This window comes from Mustela nivalis (assembly GCF_964662115.1).
Source record: "Mustela nivalis genome assembly, chromosome: 12".
Classification (NCBI taxonomy): Eukaryota; Metazoa; Chordata; class Mammalia; order Carnivora; family Mustelidae; genus Mustela; species Mustela nivalis.
Window position 1 is genome coordinate 4,781,556 of NC_139031.1, and position 18,442 is coordinate 4,799,997.

The following is an 18,442-nucleotide window of genomic DNA, read 5'->3' on the forward strand; positions in this document are numbered from 1 at the left end:
GTGCTGTCCGGATTGATCATGACTGCTATGCAGATTCGAGTCATAATCTATTAAGTTAATTTTTCAAATGAATTATCCCAAAGAATTACTTACTACTGCTGTATACACATTACAGTAATGAAATATTCTAGTTAAGTGATCCTTTTCTTAGAAAGAATTGGCATTGGCTTTCTAAAGGAGGTTGTATTCTCTGTGGAGTTGTTAAATCAAATGTTCGTTATTAAACAAGTGAAAATCAGGGGCACCTGGGTGACTCAGTCGGTTAAGCAGCTGCCTTTGACTGAGGTCATGATCTCGGGGTCCTGGGATCAAGTCCCGCATCGGGCTCCTTGCTCAGCAGGGAGTGCACTTCTCCCTCTCCTTTCGCCCCCACCCTGCCCCAGCTTGTGTGCTGTTTCTCTCTCTTTGCCAAATAAATAAAATCTTAAGAAAAAAAATCAGTTAAGGGGTGCCTGGGTGTATCAGTCGGTTAAGTGGCTGCCTTCGGCTCAGGTCATGATCTCTGGGTCCTGGAGTCGAGCCCCGCATTGGGCTCTCTGCTCCGCAGGGAGCCTGCTTCCTCCTCTCTCTCTGCCTGCCTCTCTGCCTACTTGTGATCTCTGTCTCTCTGTCAAATAAATAAAAAAATCGTTAAAAAAAAAAAAAAAGAGAGAAAGAGTAAGGTAAAATCATTATAGAAGATGACTGGTAGAGGCGCCTGCGTGGCTCAGTGGGTCAAGCCTCTGCCTTCAGCTCAGGTCATGAGCTCGGGTCCTGGGATCGAGTCCCACATCAGGCTCCTTGTTCAGTGGGGAGCCTGTTCCCCCTCTTTCTCTGCCTGCCTGTTTGCCTACTTGTGAGCTCTCTTTCTCCATCAAATAAATTAAAAAAAAAAAAAAGACTGCTGGTAGAACATAATAGAACTGTTAGGGATGAAGAGCACGTTTACATTTTTACTCCTTCCTGCCTAGTGTACAGAAAGAGCGTACTGGTGGTCTGCATGTGTGCTGCGCATTTTCTTTTTTCCAGTGAGTCTTGAGGTAATTGGTCTTTTATTAATCACAATTGAGGCTTCATTTGCCGTTATGATAAGTTTTTTCACTTGAGTCACTCAAATGAATGGTACTCGCTATTTACGTGTAATTTTCTGTTTTAAAAGTCTTTTTATTGAGCATTCCTTTTCTTTTATTTTTTAAAGATTTTATTTATTTATTTGACAGAGATCACAAGTAGGCAGAGAGGCAGGCAGGGGATGGGGGGAAGCAGGATCCCTGCTGAGCAGAGAGCCCAATTCGGGGCTCATTCCCAGGACCCTGAGATCATGACCTGAGCCGAAGGCAAACGCTTAACCCACTGAGCCCCCCGGTGCCCACCCCTAAGCATTCTTTTTTAATGTTGAGTATTTTTGAAGCATTTTTGTGTGTAAAAATATTTGGATTAGATCCATTATTTTATGTTTTTTTCCTTTATCCTCAACTGTAGTCTTTCAGGGAGTGGGAATAAAAAGTGGGATTTCATTTTGGTATCAGGTCATAGATTAAGTGCAGTCACCACAGTAAATAGTAATGAGGAAATTAATAAGTCTATCAGTGTAACTTAGAAATTACCTTCATAGTATTTGAAATAAGAGCTTTTTAATCTGGTGATCTTACCTGATAGAGCCATGTAGGACTCATGTAAATTGGATCTCTGACTTTGTTTTCAGGCATGGTAGGGTTAAAGGTATAACACATTAGCCCCCAACTTAAAATTTACCAGTTAGTGACTTAGATATTGCTGATATCTAATTTGCTAAGCTTGGACTGTTTAATTATTGATCATGAGAAAATAACAAAGATTCTATCCAAAAAATGTATATGTTAGCAGGTACAGCTAATAAGTAAAATAAGTCTTTTCTATCTGTGTTCGTCACTCAGTTGAGTCTGCAGAATGAGTTTCAGTTATGTCGGTGATACTTCATTTGAGTTGTTTACATCTGAATGCCTGCTATTACAAAATCGCTGTATATTCTGGATTAGTCTTTACTTTTTTGTTTGTTTGTTTATATTTTTTGTTTGTTTTGGCCTAAGTACTTTTATTTATTATTTTTTTAAAGATTTTGTTTATTGGACAGAGATCACAAGTAGGCAGAGAGGCAGGCGGAGAGAGAGGGGGAAGCAGGCTCCCCACTGAGCAGAGAGCCTGATGCGGGGCTCGATCCCAGGACCCCGGGATCATGACCTGAGTCGAAGGCAGAGGCTTCAACCCACTGAGCCACCCAGGCGTCCCTAGTCTTTATTTTTTAACTTGGATACCTCATGTAACTTCAGTGAGCCTCATTTTTCTAGCTGTTGAAAGAGTGTAACTTTACCTACAGAATTGTTAATCTTTTTGTAATTGTTCAAATTGTAAAACATATATGCTTAATAGAATTCTATTAGAAATTCTGTTTTAAATATTTTTAACAGAAACCACCTTAAACTCTGGGGATCCTATTAAGGTGATGTTTTTGTAGCTTTTCTGGCCTGATCTGTGACCAGTTCTAATTCATAAATCTTGGCGTATTTTGGTCTTTATTAATTTTAAATGGTTTTCTTGATGAATACCTTCTGATTTAAGTTAGGATTTTAACCATAAGTGTGCTTTAGAAATTCATTGTCTACCTTCTCCCCCCTTTTCCTTCCCAAGTCTATTATTTTTAAGCCCGAAAATTTTTAGATTTTAAATTTATAAGTACATTAACATAATATATTCCAAATTTTGTAGAATCCTCCCAAGATAAAATGAATCCTGAAATGGGAAATCAGATTTCTCATGAAACTGATAGTGAAGAAATGGAAATGTCTTCTAAAGTGATAGATGTTTGTGAAGATCAAAATGAAAACAAAATGGAAGTGACAGAAAATGTCGACGTCCACGCACAGCAGATCGTTGTGCGGCACGAGGACCCGCGGTTAGAGGACCCCGGAATGTTGACATCTGCAGAAGAATCACGGCCTCCAAAACTGACCACTGAGTCTGCCGCCGTTCCACCAGATGCCGTAGGGTCCACATGTGAGGAAGGTCCTGCTTTATGTCCTAAGGAGCAGCCGCCTGTAGAAAGGGTAGAGGAAGGAACAGAACAGAAACCAAGTTCCAGCTCTTCCACTGCCTTTACGGACGTTGAAATGGCTCCTGCCGTCGAGGGCTGCGTGAAAGATGGTTTATGCCAAGAAGACAAACCTGTGAAATTACCACCCGAGACAGAGCTGTCATTTGTGTCTGCCACAGACGTAAGCAAGGCACATGTGTCTTCCTCTCCGCTTTCTTCAGACTTGCCTTCCCATGACATACTGCACACTTACCCTTCAACCCTCAATGCTTCTGTTGGAAACATTCTGCCGACAACATATATCTCCGTCACTCCAAAAATCGGCATGGGTAAACCAGCTATTACCAAAAGAAAATTTTCTCCTGGTAGACCTCGGTCCAAACAGGTAGGGTGATTTTAATGATAAGGACAGAAAAATCTATTGGAGCAATTACATAAAATAAGGCGTATGTGGAACTTTGGTTTGGAGGGTTATTTTTCCTGTTTCCAGGTAGAACTTAGATGTAATGTTGACCCAAGTGGCCATTTTTTTTTTTTTTTAAAGCTATGATGAAGACTAATTTATTAAACTTAAAGTGATCTTATTCAGAATTCAACTTGGTTGGGACATACAAATGCAACCTATGTGATTACAGTTTCTAATAGAAAACACTTAAATTTTGACATTCTATACCACAGTAACAGTAGAGCCTTAAAGAAGCAGTAAGTTTGAGGTATATTGTAACTAACATTTATTTTTTCCCTCTACAGTATTTGTTTATTGATATTATTCTTTGCCTAACTTTTTAACTGCTTAAGCATCAAAATTTGCTAAGAGAGTTTTTCATGGTGCGTTTTTCTCATTTGGATTTTTCTGTTAATTGCTAACTTTGTGACCACTCCCCTACCCCCAAGCTAGGATTTCCTTCAGTGTTTTCATGGAAGAGTCTTAGAATTGCATTCTTGGTCCTTGGGCAGTGAGGGGAGTTCTTCCCCTGACCTGGGTAGTGTGGTTAAGTTTCAGTTCTTTTTAGTGGAATTTAAGTGAAACTAACTAGAAAACAAAGTGAGACTCTGTAGCTAAGATTCATTTATTCTACAACATTTCTACTTTCTGTAATTGTTATAAAATGGCAGGATAATCAAACAGTGCAGTGTTTAGTCACAATGGTACTTTGAAGTTTCAAGTCTCATGATTTAAATTGCTTCCAGTGATTAAAGTTTGACATTCTAGTAGTATCGTCTTGATCTTGATCATCCAATTTTGGAATCGGAAGCAAAGTAGAAAAATAGAATTTTATTGTAATGTGAAAATTAGTCTCCTCTAAATTCCAGATATAGCTTATTCCCTAAGGCGGCCAGCTAACACACCCGAGGCACAGTGGCCGGGTGGGAGAGAGTGGTTCCTTGGTGGCAAAGACAATGCAGTGACCCAAGACACTCCTTCCTGTAGGCCTTTCTCTGAGTATTTTCCATGATACTTATTTTATGTTCTCCCAGGAGAGGGTTTTCTTCTCAAACCAGTTCATCTCCTTACTCTTGTTTTCTTTTTTTGAAATAATTGTTAAGTAACAGTTATGTGGTTTGGGCTCTGAAGAAACGTTAGCCATGAAATTTCAGTCTCAAATTTAATTTTGGTTCAGATATTTACATTCTTCGAGATAATGCATCATAAATATTCTTGTCCAATTTTACTCTATAGAGACTTCTGTTGCAACTGAGAAACCATTAGGATTATTTTGGTGTTGACTTAATGTCCTAAGATCTATGTGCTTGTGAGTCTGAGTGTGTGTTAATGTGTGTGTGTTTGAGAGCGTCTTCCAGGTTTATCTCATTTCATGTGACTTGTGTCCTAACATTTGTCATCACTTCTGCTGTATTCTCTTTCAGTTCCCAATTCTTGTATTATCCTACTTTCTGTTGAGTTGCCATTGTTTCATTACGGCTTCTTAATTTGCTGCTAATCTCATAAACAGTCCCTAGGCATGTTCAGCCCGTCAGCTTGGTCTTCATTGTGTGGCCGACAGCCTTCACTTGGTGACGCGTAGCTCGCTAGTACATTGCTGTTTTTGTGGAGAGTATAGATCGGATAGAACAAGACAGCTCTTTAGTTTTTATCGTTGCTGAGGTACTGAGGTCATAACTTCCAGGGAATATTGCAGTGTTTATCTTTATGTTGGCAGTCCTGAAGTCTGTCACTCGGTTGTATGAATTTCTTTGATGTCAAGAATTCCTGTGTTGTATCTTTGGTTCGTGTTTATTTTGTGTATTCTTGTAGTGCGGACTGGATATAAAATGAGATGGATGTTTATGGCAACGATTGTGATATAAGCAAGATTCTTTGCTGTGTTCTGATTATTAACATCAGTAGAGTTTCCATATTTTGTTGAAGGTTCTCTGGTCTTTAACGGTATAATGAAGCCTATCCGAACAAACGAACTGCACATTTCATTGGTTAAATTGTTTCATAGCCATCAAGTCTTTATGTTTATTTCAACCATTTTCTAATATTATGTGAGCTTTTCTAAAGAATTCACTTAGAAATTAAATGAATACTTTAATTAGAAACAGAAAATTTGAAAGCTTTAGAATTTAAGGTGTCAGCTAATGATTGGATTATTGAAATGTTTTTTGGAGAAAGGAGTTAGCCAGTAGAAGGGTAGGCCAGTGCTGTCTAACAGGGATAGAATGCAAGCCTCATAGATCTACACTTGATCTTAGCCAAAAGGCCAAGAAGCAATCGATCTAATTTAAAAATTTCTAATAGTCCCACTTAAAAGTAAAAATAAGCAGGTGAAATAAACTTTAGTGTTTTAACTTAATATATAAAAATATGTTAGCATTTAATCTTTTGTATGTTATATAATAAATATATATAACAAAAATATAATTACATAAAAATATGTAACTCTATAATACATAGTATATGTCAAAATAATTATGCATATGATAAAAGTTATTAATGTGATATTTTACATTTACTTTTCATGCTAAGTGTTCAAGATCTGGTTTCCCACTACATAATTAGAAGTCTTTTGTAGCCTCATGACTAATGGCTATCTTACTGGATAATGCAAGAGCAGACATTTTTAAAAACAGGAAAATTTTAGTTCCAAAAGGAACTACATTTGAAAAGAAATGCCAGCGGAATTAAAGAGTGATAAATTAAGAATGGTGCTCTGTTTTCACTACTTTTAAGTACTGAAGTAGAAATAGTCTATGCCCTCCAGTTGCTCATAGGACATATTTTAATACGGATGATAAAAATGATTTGTTGTAGCAACAACTCATTTTGTATTTTCAGTGTATATTAGATTGTCAATATAGAAGCCCTACATATGCACACATATATGTTCATGTGCTCTTACATACATACATATGAGTACATATATATGAGTATGTGTAGTGATTCTGGAGTGTGGATGGGTATATCATCATTCTGAGTCTGACATGTCAGGACTCAGACCATGGAATCTATACAGGATTATTTTCCCTTTAGAAGAGATTAATCATTGAAGGTTAGTGTTTTATATTACACTTTTTATGTGGAAGAGTTTAGGTGTTATTTATATACGTTATATGTTCTTCATGAGCTGTTTGAAGTACATCTTGAATATGTGGTTCACAGCCTTACTAGAGAAACAGTAACGTAAGTTTTCCTGATGGTTGTGGATAGAAAAAATTCCTTTTTCTTTTTTGTTTTCTTTCTCATTTCGACAGAGGATTTCATAAAGATAGGGAGAAGAGTGCAGACATGGGGGAGGAGAAGGGAGCTGGAGCAGTGACCAGCAGCTGGCCCGCTGGACATGGCTTCACATAAACTGTGCCAGTGAACCAGTTGGCTTTTCTTTTTTTCATCCTTTATTGAAGTTATTTTTTAATACAGATTTTAGCGTTTCATTTTTTCAGTATTTTTATGGGTATATCCACTTAGTACCTTGGGTTTGGAAAAGTCATTATTGGCCAACTGCATGTTATAATTGCCTGGGGAGCCTTAAAACGTATCAGTGCAATGACCCCACCCTGCGCTAGTTAAACCAGCCCTACTGTCGTCTTTGCCCTTAGCCCTGGAAGTCGAGTCCTGAGTTAGAGAGATGGGCTACTCATTGCTACTTTTATGCATATGACTGACTTCAAGAACTACTCTTAAAAAGCAGTGGAAAAGAGGATGGAACCATTTTTTATTTCAACATGTCAAACAACAGTGTGTTTTTCATTTTCTACTTATTTCTCTCATTCCAAAGTTGTATTTATCCATTTTAATTTGGAGAATCTGAGATAATAGTAATCTCAGCCTATCTTCTGTTATTTATCCTATTTGCATCACTTTCTTTTATGGAAAAATATTGGATATAATCACATCACAAGTGCCTCAGACACTTGTGTACTACGTGCTTTCATGATGGTATTCAAAGAAGTTTGTTAAACCTAGGGAATATGTTTTATTGAAATATTTAATATTTCAGTGAAATTTCATAAAAGTGAACATAAGTACTCAGCTATATTTTGAAAACTTTCAAATTCTAGGAATTTTTTCATTTCATTTTTTATTATAGCTCTCTGTTTTTTGTTGCTGAAATCTTATATATGGAAAACTTAGAGATTTCCATTAAGTTCTGAAACTGAAATTTATTGAGGTGTTCTCAGAAAGTGAAATTTCTTCAGTATATGAAGTTTCCAAGGATAGTACTCTATTAGATCATCTTTTCCATTACATTGTGAGGTAGATATTTTATTTTTTATTAATTTAACTAATTTTATTACAAGCCATAAAATTTTATAAAATTCTTGTCTACTGCAATAGCATTTTGAATGAAATGTTTTGAGTTAACAAATCAGTTTCATAATCTATTCCTGTGAGAGAAAAACAAACCTTACCGGTCAGTGAGCTGTAGAGGATTGTAGTTTTATTAACAGTCGCAAGTAAGCACTTTCTCTTTTAAAATAGTGGACACCATTTCTGACTTGTAAACAAATTCTTTAGTAAGAGGCGCTGTTGATTTTTAAAAAAAATTTTTTAAGGCTAAAAAAAGGCGTATCTATAAATCATACTGTCCAAATAAGGAGAAGTTTAGTTCTTTATTAAATTACTTCATATCCAGCTTTAAAATGTTTGGACTTTTGAGGCATTGCTCGCTATAGCACATCACAACGACACTCACTAAAAGGAAAGAAATCACCCCATGTAGTTTTAATTGTCCCTTCTTGGATACCTATCCGGTAAGGTAAAACCTGTATTTTGATACTTTGTCTTAGAATCTATTGAGGGTTTCATTAGTAAACAGATACATATTTTGTTTTCTCTGTGGAGAATAAAGGGTGCACTGCAGTTGCCCAGATTATTTTCCACTTACATTCTTCTAGTCTAAATACTATGTTGCTTTTTAAAAAAGTGACTTTTAAGAAGTATTTTGTATTGTTTACATCATTTCTTACTGTAACCGATACCAGGAAGGATCGGCTAATACAGGTTTAGCATGCGCGCTTCCGTAGTGCAGTTAGTTGGATTCAGATCCTTATTTCCCATTATTGTCTGTGTGACACCAAGCTCGTTACCTTGCCGACTGTCTTGTTTCTTCATCTGTAAACTACATCGTATGGTTGATGTTGGCATTTAATAGTAACACATACACAGCACCTGACCCATGGCAAGTGGTAGTCGTGCCCTGCTTGCTTTCTTGAGTTGCAGAGTAACGCAGATATTCTGTGAAAACGACGGCTCGAGGAGACAAGAATCTGTATTAAACGTAGCTCTGGAGAACCAATCAGATCGACCGATACTTGTTTGTACTGAAATGTGCCAACAAAAATATAGTCCTTGGGTGGGTCGGACACCGGTCTCAGTAAATACGGTGTGTAGTGGGTTTCTCGAGTTCAGAGCCAAGTAATGGCTGCACAGATGTCGGAACTGAACAGCCTATTAATTCTACTCCGTGTGATATGGGCTGCTGGAGAGGAAACCCCGGGTACTATGGAGAAGCAGAGGCACGAGAGGAAACTCAGCTCAGGCTTGGGTGCGGTGCAGCTGAAGTCCAGGAAACACTGCTCTAAATCACTGAGAAGCTGTAGTTTTAAACCTAAAAAATATCCAGCCCTCTCAGTGGCGAGCTGCAAACACGTACAGATCAGAAGCGTCCCTTTCCTCTTGGTTTCCTTGTGCCTATTGTGGTATTTCTGAAGCCATCACCAACACCATTGCTAGCACCAGCCAGATTCACATTCCTAAATTATTGAAGGCTAAAGCTGGTAACAGCTGTTTTTGTACTTTTATAGCATCTTATCAAAGCACTGTCAAGGACTAAATTTCTTGTTCCAGTTGATGTTGAACTCAGTTTTGTATATAAGACTTACTTACGTGAAAAGAATTCTGTAAGTCATAGAAATGAGTCGTTTGCTGTTGTGGCTATAATGTACATGAGTGACTGTATGTACCGAAAAGGAATCACAGATGCTTAGGTTTACTGTTTCTCTTGCTGGTCGTCCCCTCTGCTCCCCATCGTTCTCGCTTTCTCTAAATCAGACTCACCCTTCAGTCATCGCCTTGGTGTTGGGCGAGGCTGGCTGGACCTGAGTGAGGGGGACTTGGAGGTGTGAAGTCTGCCCAGGAGGCCCCAAACCTCTGCCTTGAAACTTCTTCAGCAGATCCGGATACTCTTGGGCTCTAATAATGACATTGATCATATTAACAGGATTGGGCTTCTCATCACAGAAAGTCGGCTTTAATATCCTTTGCTCCACGTGCCATTACTGTTTGATACTGTTTGATACTGTTTGTGTTGATAAATTCACTCAAGAAGTTGGCCTCAGGTAGAAAGAAGCTTAGTATCAGCTTTTTTTTTTTTTTAAGATTTTATTTATTTATTTGACCCACAGAGATCACAAGTAGGCAGAGAGGCAGGCCCCCTGCCGAGCAGAGAGCCCAGGACCCTAGAATCATGACCTGAGCTGAAAGCAGAGGCTTTAACCCCCTGAACCACCCAGGCGCCCCAGCTTAGTGTCAGCCTTAAACAGGTTTTGGGGTCAGTCATTATTGTTAGGGTCTAATTGAATCTCAACCATACAGGGTTTTGTGGGTTTTTTTTTTTTTTTTTTAAGTTTCTGTAGAATTTGATAGCAAGTTGCTTCTCTTTAGCTGTCTTCATAGCTTAGTTTCCTGATGGCTACATTTTGAAACCTTTCGCTTATGATTCATTTTGTAACAGTGCATTGGATGGATTAGTAATTTTTTTTAAAGTGAGGAAATTCAGAAATGTAGGCTATATCTAATGGGGGAATTAGTATGTTTCATACTATAATGCTTGTTGATGCACTTAGGCATCTAAAAAAAATGCCCAGTGGGAAAAAAACAGGCATTCAATAAGCATTGAATAGAATGCTTAACAGTGAACAAAAAGAATAGTCTTTTCTCATCAAGCTTCTAGTCCGGTGGGAAGAAATAAATACAAATGTAGTAAGTATAAATTTAAGTGTAACAACAGCATAAACCTGTTTCAGGAGACAGGGAAGTTGACCTCTGAATTGTCTGTGTAAATTCTTTTTCATCAAAGCTGAGATCTGTAGGATAATTTATAACTGCAGTTGGCAATTATAGCTGTATTTTAGTTTTAAGGTCTAAAGAATATATTAGGTAATTTCTTCATTGTCAAAACATCTAAGTATGATCATAATTTTTCTCCAGTTCCCATAAAATTGCACACAATCTATCTTCCAGTGTCTTATGATAATATACTTATTAAAATTCATAATGTAATTACCCAAGCTTTTATTATATAAGTTCTTCATAGCAGTTGAATGGTTTTCTAATTATTCCTGAAATGGCATCCAAACATCCTTGATCTATGGAGCCCTGCATTTTGTTCATCCATGTTCTATGAAGTGTAAATGTTTTTAAAATGAGACACAGTTTTGGCATCAAAGCTAACTTTTAAATTATGGTGAATATCATGTTATCTGAGAGTACGGCTTTTTATAGTATGTTTTAAGAGCCGTCTGCTGACATAACATTAAATGGTCCATCAAAAGGAATTTTATACAGTAGCCAAATATTATCAGAGAAAAGCCAATGGAAACATTGAGAGAACTAAATTGAGATAAGTCTTTCCCCCACTCTCTACCAGTAAATAACCAGAAACAGTAAAACATATGACCCCAAATTTCAGTCAGTGAAAAGATGCAAAACACCTTGTAAGGTAGAGGACAGTGCAGCTGGAGCACTGAAGGAGAGGCCTCTTCGAAGAGAAACGTCCGAGCCCATAGTGAAGAATCAGAAGAAGAACCATCCACTGGTTCTTGGAGGGTCGCCATTGCTCTGAGTCAGTCCGCCCCTGAGTGGCGAAGAGCTTGGCGTGTTTGAAGGAGCCCAGGGTAGCTGGGGCGGAACAGTCAAGAGGGGGGCCACAAGAGGAGGTGGGAAAGAGGCACCAGGAAAGGTTTGCAGTGAAGTAAGGGCACTGGACAGGGTTGTAGCAAGGGAGTGTCTTGCTTGATTGGATTTCCAGTTTTTGCAGAGTCCTTCTGGCTGCTGTGTGGAGAAGGAAGGGCGTGAGGGAGATGCTGGGTGGGGAGAACCCAGTAGAGCAGCTGGCTGCGAGATTGAATATGCTGGTTTACGGACGGTTTGGATTGAAGGAGTGGCAGGGGAGAATGATGAGGGGAAAGAACAGATCAGAGAACTCCGCATTTTCTGACCTGAGTCTGGGGCCCATTTCTAAAGATGGGCAAGATGGTGAGATGGGACTGAGGAAGGGAGTGATTTTAGACGTGGTGAACCTGAGAGGTCTGGTGTGACGGAATGGGCGTGCTAAGGAGGAGGCTGAAAACCCTGCTAACTTCTCCAAGAACACGTGGGAACTAGAAATGTGAATTCGGGAGACAGCATCCTCTGAGACGGTGTGTACAGCCCGAATGATAGATCATACCACTTGGGAAGAGACTCCAGAGAGAGGAAGATTGTCCCGGCCGCAGCCCTGGGAAGCACTGAGGCTTTGGAGGTCAGGTGGTGGAAGTGGACAGAAAGGTCAGCTAGGAAGGGCAGAGAAACTTTCACAGGTGTGCTGCCTTGAACCCGTCAGAACTGAATGGAGGACAGTTCGAGTACAGTGAGAAAAGAGAAAGGACTTCTGGCAGCATAAGGGTTACCCAAAGACCCTGGATGCAGCAGGGAAGAAGAGAGAGGTGTAGAGGCAAGTTGATCTGATACTGCGAAGTGAGGTCATTCACCTGTCCGTAAACTCAGGACCGCCACTCATTGAGCTTGACTGTAGGTTAATTAAAAGTGAAACCAGTCTTTTCCTTGTGTGTATTTTTTTTCTCTCAAAATACTGTTAACTGCATTAACTATCTACTCCCCAAAGGGTAGTCAAACTCTTATTTTGGTTGGTTATTTAAATTCCTGGTAGTAGTTTTATGTGATTAATAGGCTGCTACTTGTTTGAGAATATTCTAGAAACCTGGTAAGTACTGTGTTTCTTAAGTTTGGGTCATTTAATTGGTAAAAGTTATAGCATGTGTTATGGAATTGCCTAATTCAAAATAGGTTTTTTATTGCTGGACATTTGTTTTGTGTTTTTCTTTAAAATGTTATCTTTGTGGAGTAGACTTTTTTATTTAGGCTCCTTAACATCATCATCAGATTAGCATAGGGTTTTGCTGAATGTGGTTATTAAGAAGTAAAATGTCTTATTTTCATTTGAACTATTTTAATAAGGTACTGTTTCTTGTATAAGTAACCAAGTATCTTAGGCATTTTAATTTGCAAATTTAGGACAATTTGCTTTAACATTTTTCACTGTACAAATTAGCCCCTTGAATGTAATGTAAGGTTAATAGTCCCTAAATAAAAATAAAAACCATACTACCACTTGTGGTCCCTGGAAGGAGGAGTGGTTAGACCTTGGGATTATAACGGATAACTGCATTTTAAGATTGCGAACTGACTTTCCATAGTTCGAAGCGAACGTGTCTGTCGATGCTTGTTTTCGATTGCATTTGCTTGCCCACTGCAGCAGGTGAACATAACGTTCGCTAAGGTTATTTCTCTTTTCCAGGGAGTGATAGTTGTTAGAAGAAACTAATCCCTAAGTAGTTTCTTATATATAAGTCTTAATTCTGAGAATTTAATTGACTTTTATGTTTTGGTTCTACAATTATAGTTCATGAGTCAATGTTGATGTCCTATAACCCTGATTCCTCATATGTTTCATTGCACTGATATTTCCATCTGAATAAAATATTTAATGTAAATTGTAACTGCAAACATTTAAGCATATAGTCACTGTAAGCCATAAGCTTCCTTTCCCTATCTTGAAGCAATTTGTCCTAAATTTCCATACGTCTGCATTTGTTTTTGCTGTTCTAAAATTCCTCAGTTGCTGGCTTTGACCTTTTACGTTGCTGAGTTTTATACATCTATTTTCTCACCCGCCATATCCTAGGGGGCTTGGAGTACCCATAATACAGTGAGCCCACCTTCCTGGTCCCCAGACATTTCAGAAGGTCGGGAAATTTTTAAACCCCGGCAACTTCCTGGCAGTGCCATTTGGAGCATCAAAGTGGTAAATAAAATTGCATTTACCTTATGTATCATTTCTTTCTGGTTGGTTTTGTCCAGGTAGAGGTTAAGAATTAAGCCTTTATTTTCTACATAAATGTGCAGATTCCAGAGCCACTTTTTTAATCTAAAAATTTTAGTATGAAGAGTCAACATGCTTGCACTTAAAAATCTGGATTAGGAGGAAATTATATTGCATTTTCCATGACTGATTTTAAGTGTGAATTTTTAGTAACTTCTTTTTATGGTTGCTTCCTTTTATGTTGTAATTAACAGTGTTTCTGTGGGGGGAAATCCTTGTTGCACAGGCTATAAAGTAATTTAGGACTTGCTCATTCATGGTAATCATGAAATTTTGTTGCTTAGAAAAGAACAAAAGAAAACTGCACTAATCTTTATATGCTGATGGAGAAGAAATACCAGAATTGCAGCAGATTTCACTGTCTGCGTTAATAACCTCACAATTATAGGGTCTCTCTCTCATGTCATTGATGGAGGACTCTGCTAGTTCTTGAAGTAAGTTATGTAGTCTGATGCATTTTAGAGGGTAAACAATAATGTGAAAAGTATTAGTCATCAAGTTGAAATATTTTACTACCTAGAGAAGATAATTTTCTTCATCTTCTGTATTCAATATTCTGGAATAAGGCTATTTATTTTAGACTAATCAGGGATTTCAGAGGAGTTCTAGTTCTCCGTTCTCTGTCACTATTAGAACTCTTTCAGCTCACTCTGATACGCAAGGTGTTCGAAGTAGAGATTGTTTTAAGACTATAAAAGATGTTTTGACAATTTTCTAGCAAGTACCACCAATTTTTACTTATTCTCACCTGTGTCCTTAGTTGCTGGGAGGAAAATAGATTTATTATAGTCCTGATTTAATAATTGACTTAACCTAAAAAAAAATCTTTCATACTTATCAGCGGCAAAACTATCCAGTTCAGTCCTCCCTAACCCTTGTTCAGAAAAGCACAAGAGATCTAAAAGAGCAGTTTAAAAGAGCAAGGAGAGGCAATTTGTAATTCTTAACACTCAGGAGAAAAAAAGATTACGCCCTTTTTGTTTCTGTGTATCTGTTTTTATGCTCATATTATCACCATAAATTATCAACCTGGCAACTGTTGTGCTAAGTAGGTAATGAGTCCAGCATTTCAAACTACAATAAAAATGATACCAGTTGAAAATGTGACATATTATTTAAGTTATTATGGAAAAATCAGGAATTTCCTGATTATTTTAATTTTAGATACACAGAATATTAAAAGTAAGTGTTGATGTCAGACTTTTTCAGGAACTAATACTTAAGTCTGGATATAAACAAGAAAACAATAGCAAATAACCCTAATATTTATTTGTTAAAATATCAGAGAATTTAATCTATTTCCTATACAATATTTTTGTGTGATGGGTAAAAGTTTAGATCAGTTATTTGTATTTCAAGTAAAATTATTATCCAGATGAGTTAAAGCAGGCTGTTTACCTTTTTATTAGCTTTCCTATAAACTTTAAATACATTATTCTCTAAATACTCTGGTAGAGTGAGGTACACCTGTTCAATTCATACAGAGAGCTATTGAATAGTAGGGAATTTGACAAGTTTAAGATGAAAAACATTGTTACACACTAGCAAAAATTAGCTTTCGTGCACTGTAGTAGCCGTGTGGAATATGGCTGCAGAACGTGGACCCTGGAGCTGGAGTGGCTAGCTCGAGATTTTGGACGAGCCACCTTTTTTTTTTTTTTTTTTTAAAGATTTTATTTATTCTTTTGACAGAGAGTGAGAGATCACAAGTAGGCAGAGAGGCAGGCAGGAGGGGTGGGGGGGAAGCAGGCTCCCTGCAGAGCAGAGAGCCCGATGCGGGGCTCGATCCCAGGACCCTGAGATCAGGACCTGAGTTGAAGGCAGCGGCTTAACCCACTGAGCCACCCAGGTGCCCCGACAAGTTACTTTTTTATCCCTCAGTGCATTTATCTCTAAAATGGGGTTAATAGAATAGTACTGACCTGATGAAGTAGTTACAAGTGAAAGTGCTTAGACTAGCGTACAGCCCTTAGTCAGTGTATGTCAGCTGTTGCTGTAATTGCTGAGGGAACGGTTCGCGGGCGAGTTCTGGTACCTGCTCTGTATCGAATACAAATTGGATGGGGTTAGTGGATGTTGAGCCACACAGGATGTAGGATTATGAAGGTGAAAAATAAGGCCAAGGTTTGCTGGTACAGGGCATTCACAAAAACAGACCCAACATTTGATTCTAAGATCATAGGCATCTTAATGTTTATACTTTTTACGCTGCATAATACATGTTGAAAGATAAAAATAAGCCTGGTCTCTTAATATTTATCATCTAATCAGAATAAGAGAGAAGCAAGTATTTGTGTAACCTTTAATAAAATGTTTTATCTCACATTGGATTTAAAGTTCTTTCGGACTTTTGCAGAATCCTGATTTTTCCTTATCTGTTATGTAGGGCCGCGGGTCAGGATTTCCCGGGAAGCGGAGACCCCGTGGTGCAGGATTGTCAGGAAGAGGTGGCAGAGGCAGGTCAAAACTGAAAAGTGGAATCGGGGCAGTTGTGTTACCTGGGGTAAGGCTGATTTCTCATATCCTTTATCTCTGCTATAATCCTTAATTTGTTGACTGGTGATGATCTCATTTGTAAAATTACTACATGGTAAGAGTCATAGAAATAAGCCAGAATTTTTATTTTACTCTCTACTTCTCCTTTTTTTTTTTTTTAACTTTTGAAATTTTCTTAATATTTTATACTTCCCATCTTCTTTCTCTTTTCTTACTTCCTCTCTCACTCTGATCTTTGTATAGCACCATTCCCGAAAATAAATATGTAACATATTTCCTCCTTTATTTTTTTATAAAAGCAAACTCCTGTTATATTACTGAGCTTATTTGAAAAATTAAGTTGATGGTTTAAGTTCTTTGTTATAATATGGCTCACAGAAGAAACTAGAAATATTGCAGATTACTACATACTTTAAAAATGTCTAAGATTTTATGACTTTAATATATTTTAATTCAAGATTGATAAGTATTTGCTCATTGGCAAGTATTTGAGGCCTTATTTAAGTGTGTACTGAAAAAATCTATAATAATTGGCAAACAGTGGCAAATATTTCATGTGGTAACTTCACTGTTTTACCAAAATCTTGTTTTTTCAAATTCTAATCATCATTTTAAGTTCAGGAGACAACTAGACAAGTAGACAGTTTGTGCCACAGTTTGTATATGTGTTTACCTATTAAAGGATATTGTAGTTGCTTCCATTTTTTGGCTATTAAAAAAGCTGCCAAAAAAGCCCCCTGCTATGAACTTCTATGTTTAGGTCTGTATGTGGACATATGCTTTGTTTCCCCGTGAATGAATGTCTACAAGTGGCGTGGCTGGATATATGATGGGTTTGTACTTAGTTTTTTAAGGAGAGGCTGCTTTCCAAGCAGGGTGTGACATTTTATGTTTGCAAGAGTGCAGGAGATGCCTTTTTCCTCCATATTCTCACCTGTGCTCACAGTGGTTAACCTTCCTTTCAGCCACGGCAGCAGGTACATTAGGAATATCTCATTTGCATTTCTCTCATGACTAATGATGTTGGTCACATTTTTAGGTGCTCATTGGTAACATTTTTTGATAAAGTCACTCTTCAGATATTTAGTATATTTCAAAAATTTGAATAGTATTTTTAACTTGCTCAGTTTTGTGTTTTATGTATTCTTGTCATGGTAAAGAACTTGATTGGTACAGCAAAGCTTTAATTTTGATGAAGTCGCATTTATTAATTTTTTTCTTTTATGATTGTGCTTTTGGTGTCTGAGAAATAATTGCATAACCCAAATTTACATCTTCTAGATGTTTCATGGTTTTAGGTGTTATGTTTATCTATAGGATCCAGTTTAAGCTAATTTTCATGTATGATATGAATATCATATCTATATGAATATAGATCAAAGATCATACTTTGAATACCCAGTTGTTTGAACACCATTCTCTGAATCGCCTTTGTTACCATTCCTAACCATTAGTTATCTGTATGTTTGTGGATCTGAGTATACTGTGTATACTGTGTTACACTGTTGATCCATTTCTCCATCTTTAGGCTAATACTATACTATATTCAATATTTTTACTTTACTATTGAAATCAGACAATTAGTTTTCCTGTTTTGTTTTTTTTTTTTTACACTTTTTCAAATTTGTTTTGGCTGTCCTAAATCCTTCAAGTTTCTATATGAATTTTACCATTGGCTTGTCAATTTCTGCAAATAAGCCTGCCAGGATCTTGATTGGGTTTGCATTCAAACTATAGATCAGTGTGGGGGATGTTGATATTTTAACTGTGAAGAGTCTTTCAATCCATGAACATTGTGTATCTCTCTGTTTTCTTTTTAAATTGTCTCAGTGATGTTCTTTAGTTTACAACATAAATGTCTTTTGCTTTATTTCTCAGATTTATCTCCCAAGTTTTCCATATTTTTTATGCTATTGTAAATGGCAGTGTTGTCTCAATTTCAGATTGTAGTTGTCTGTTGCTACTATCCAGGAATACTCATTTTTGTGTATTATATTCTACAGCCTTATTAAACTCTTGTATTACTTCTACTTGTTTATTTGTAGAACCCATTGAGTTTTCTACACTTACAACACTTATGGTCATGTTGTTTGCAAATAAAGTTTTATGTCTGTTTAATCTAGAGGTTTTCATTTCTATTCTTTATTGCACTTGCTATAATCTTCAGTACAGTGTTGGATAGAAGTGATAAGGTAACCTTGTCTTCTTTCCTGTCTTGAGGAGAGAAAACATTTATCTTTCATCATTGAGTATGGTGTTAGCTCTAGTTTTGTTTTGTTTTATTTAT

The 18,442-nt window shown here is 37.3% G+C and overlaps 1 protein-coding gene across 34 annotated transcripts in view; it reads left to right on the forward strand.

Annotated features, from left to right (window-relative positions):
• KMT2C (lysine methyltransferase 2C) overlaps window positions 1-18,442 on the forward strand; it is a 271,671-nt gene that overhangs the window by 169,589 nt on the left and 83,640 nt on the right. For 30 of the 34 annotated variants that reach the window (XM_082693396.1, XM_082693371.1, XM_082693402.1 and 27 more), the window contains 3 exons: window positions 2,725-3,434; window positions 13,462-13,581; window positions 16,046-16,162. In XM_082693396.1, coding sequence (XP_082549522.1) covers window positions 2,725-3,434; window positions 13,462-13,581; window positions 16,046-16,162 — 947 coding nt within the window. The remainder of the gene's footprint in view (window positions 1-2,724; window positions 3,435-13,461; window positions 13,582-16,045; window positions 16,163-18,442) is intronic. The other 4 variants (XM_082693379.1, XM_082693394.1, XM_082693391.1 and 1 more) reach the window with 1 other exon arrangement.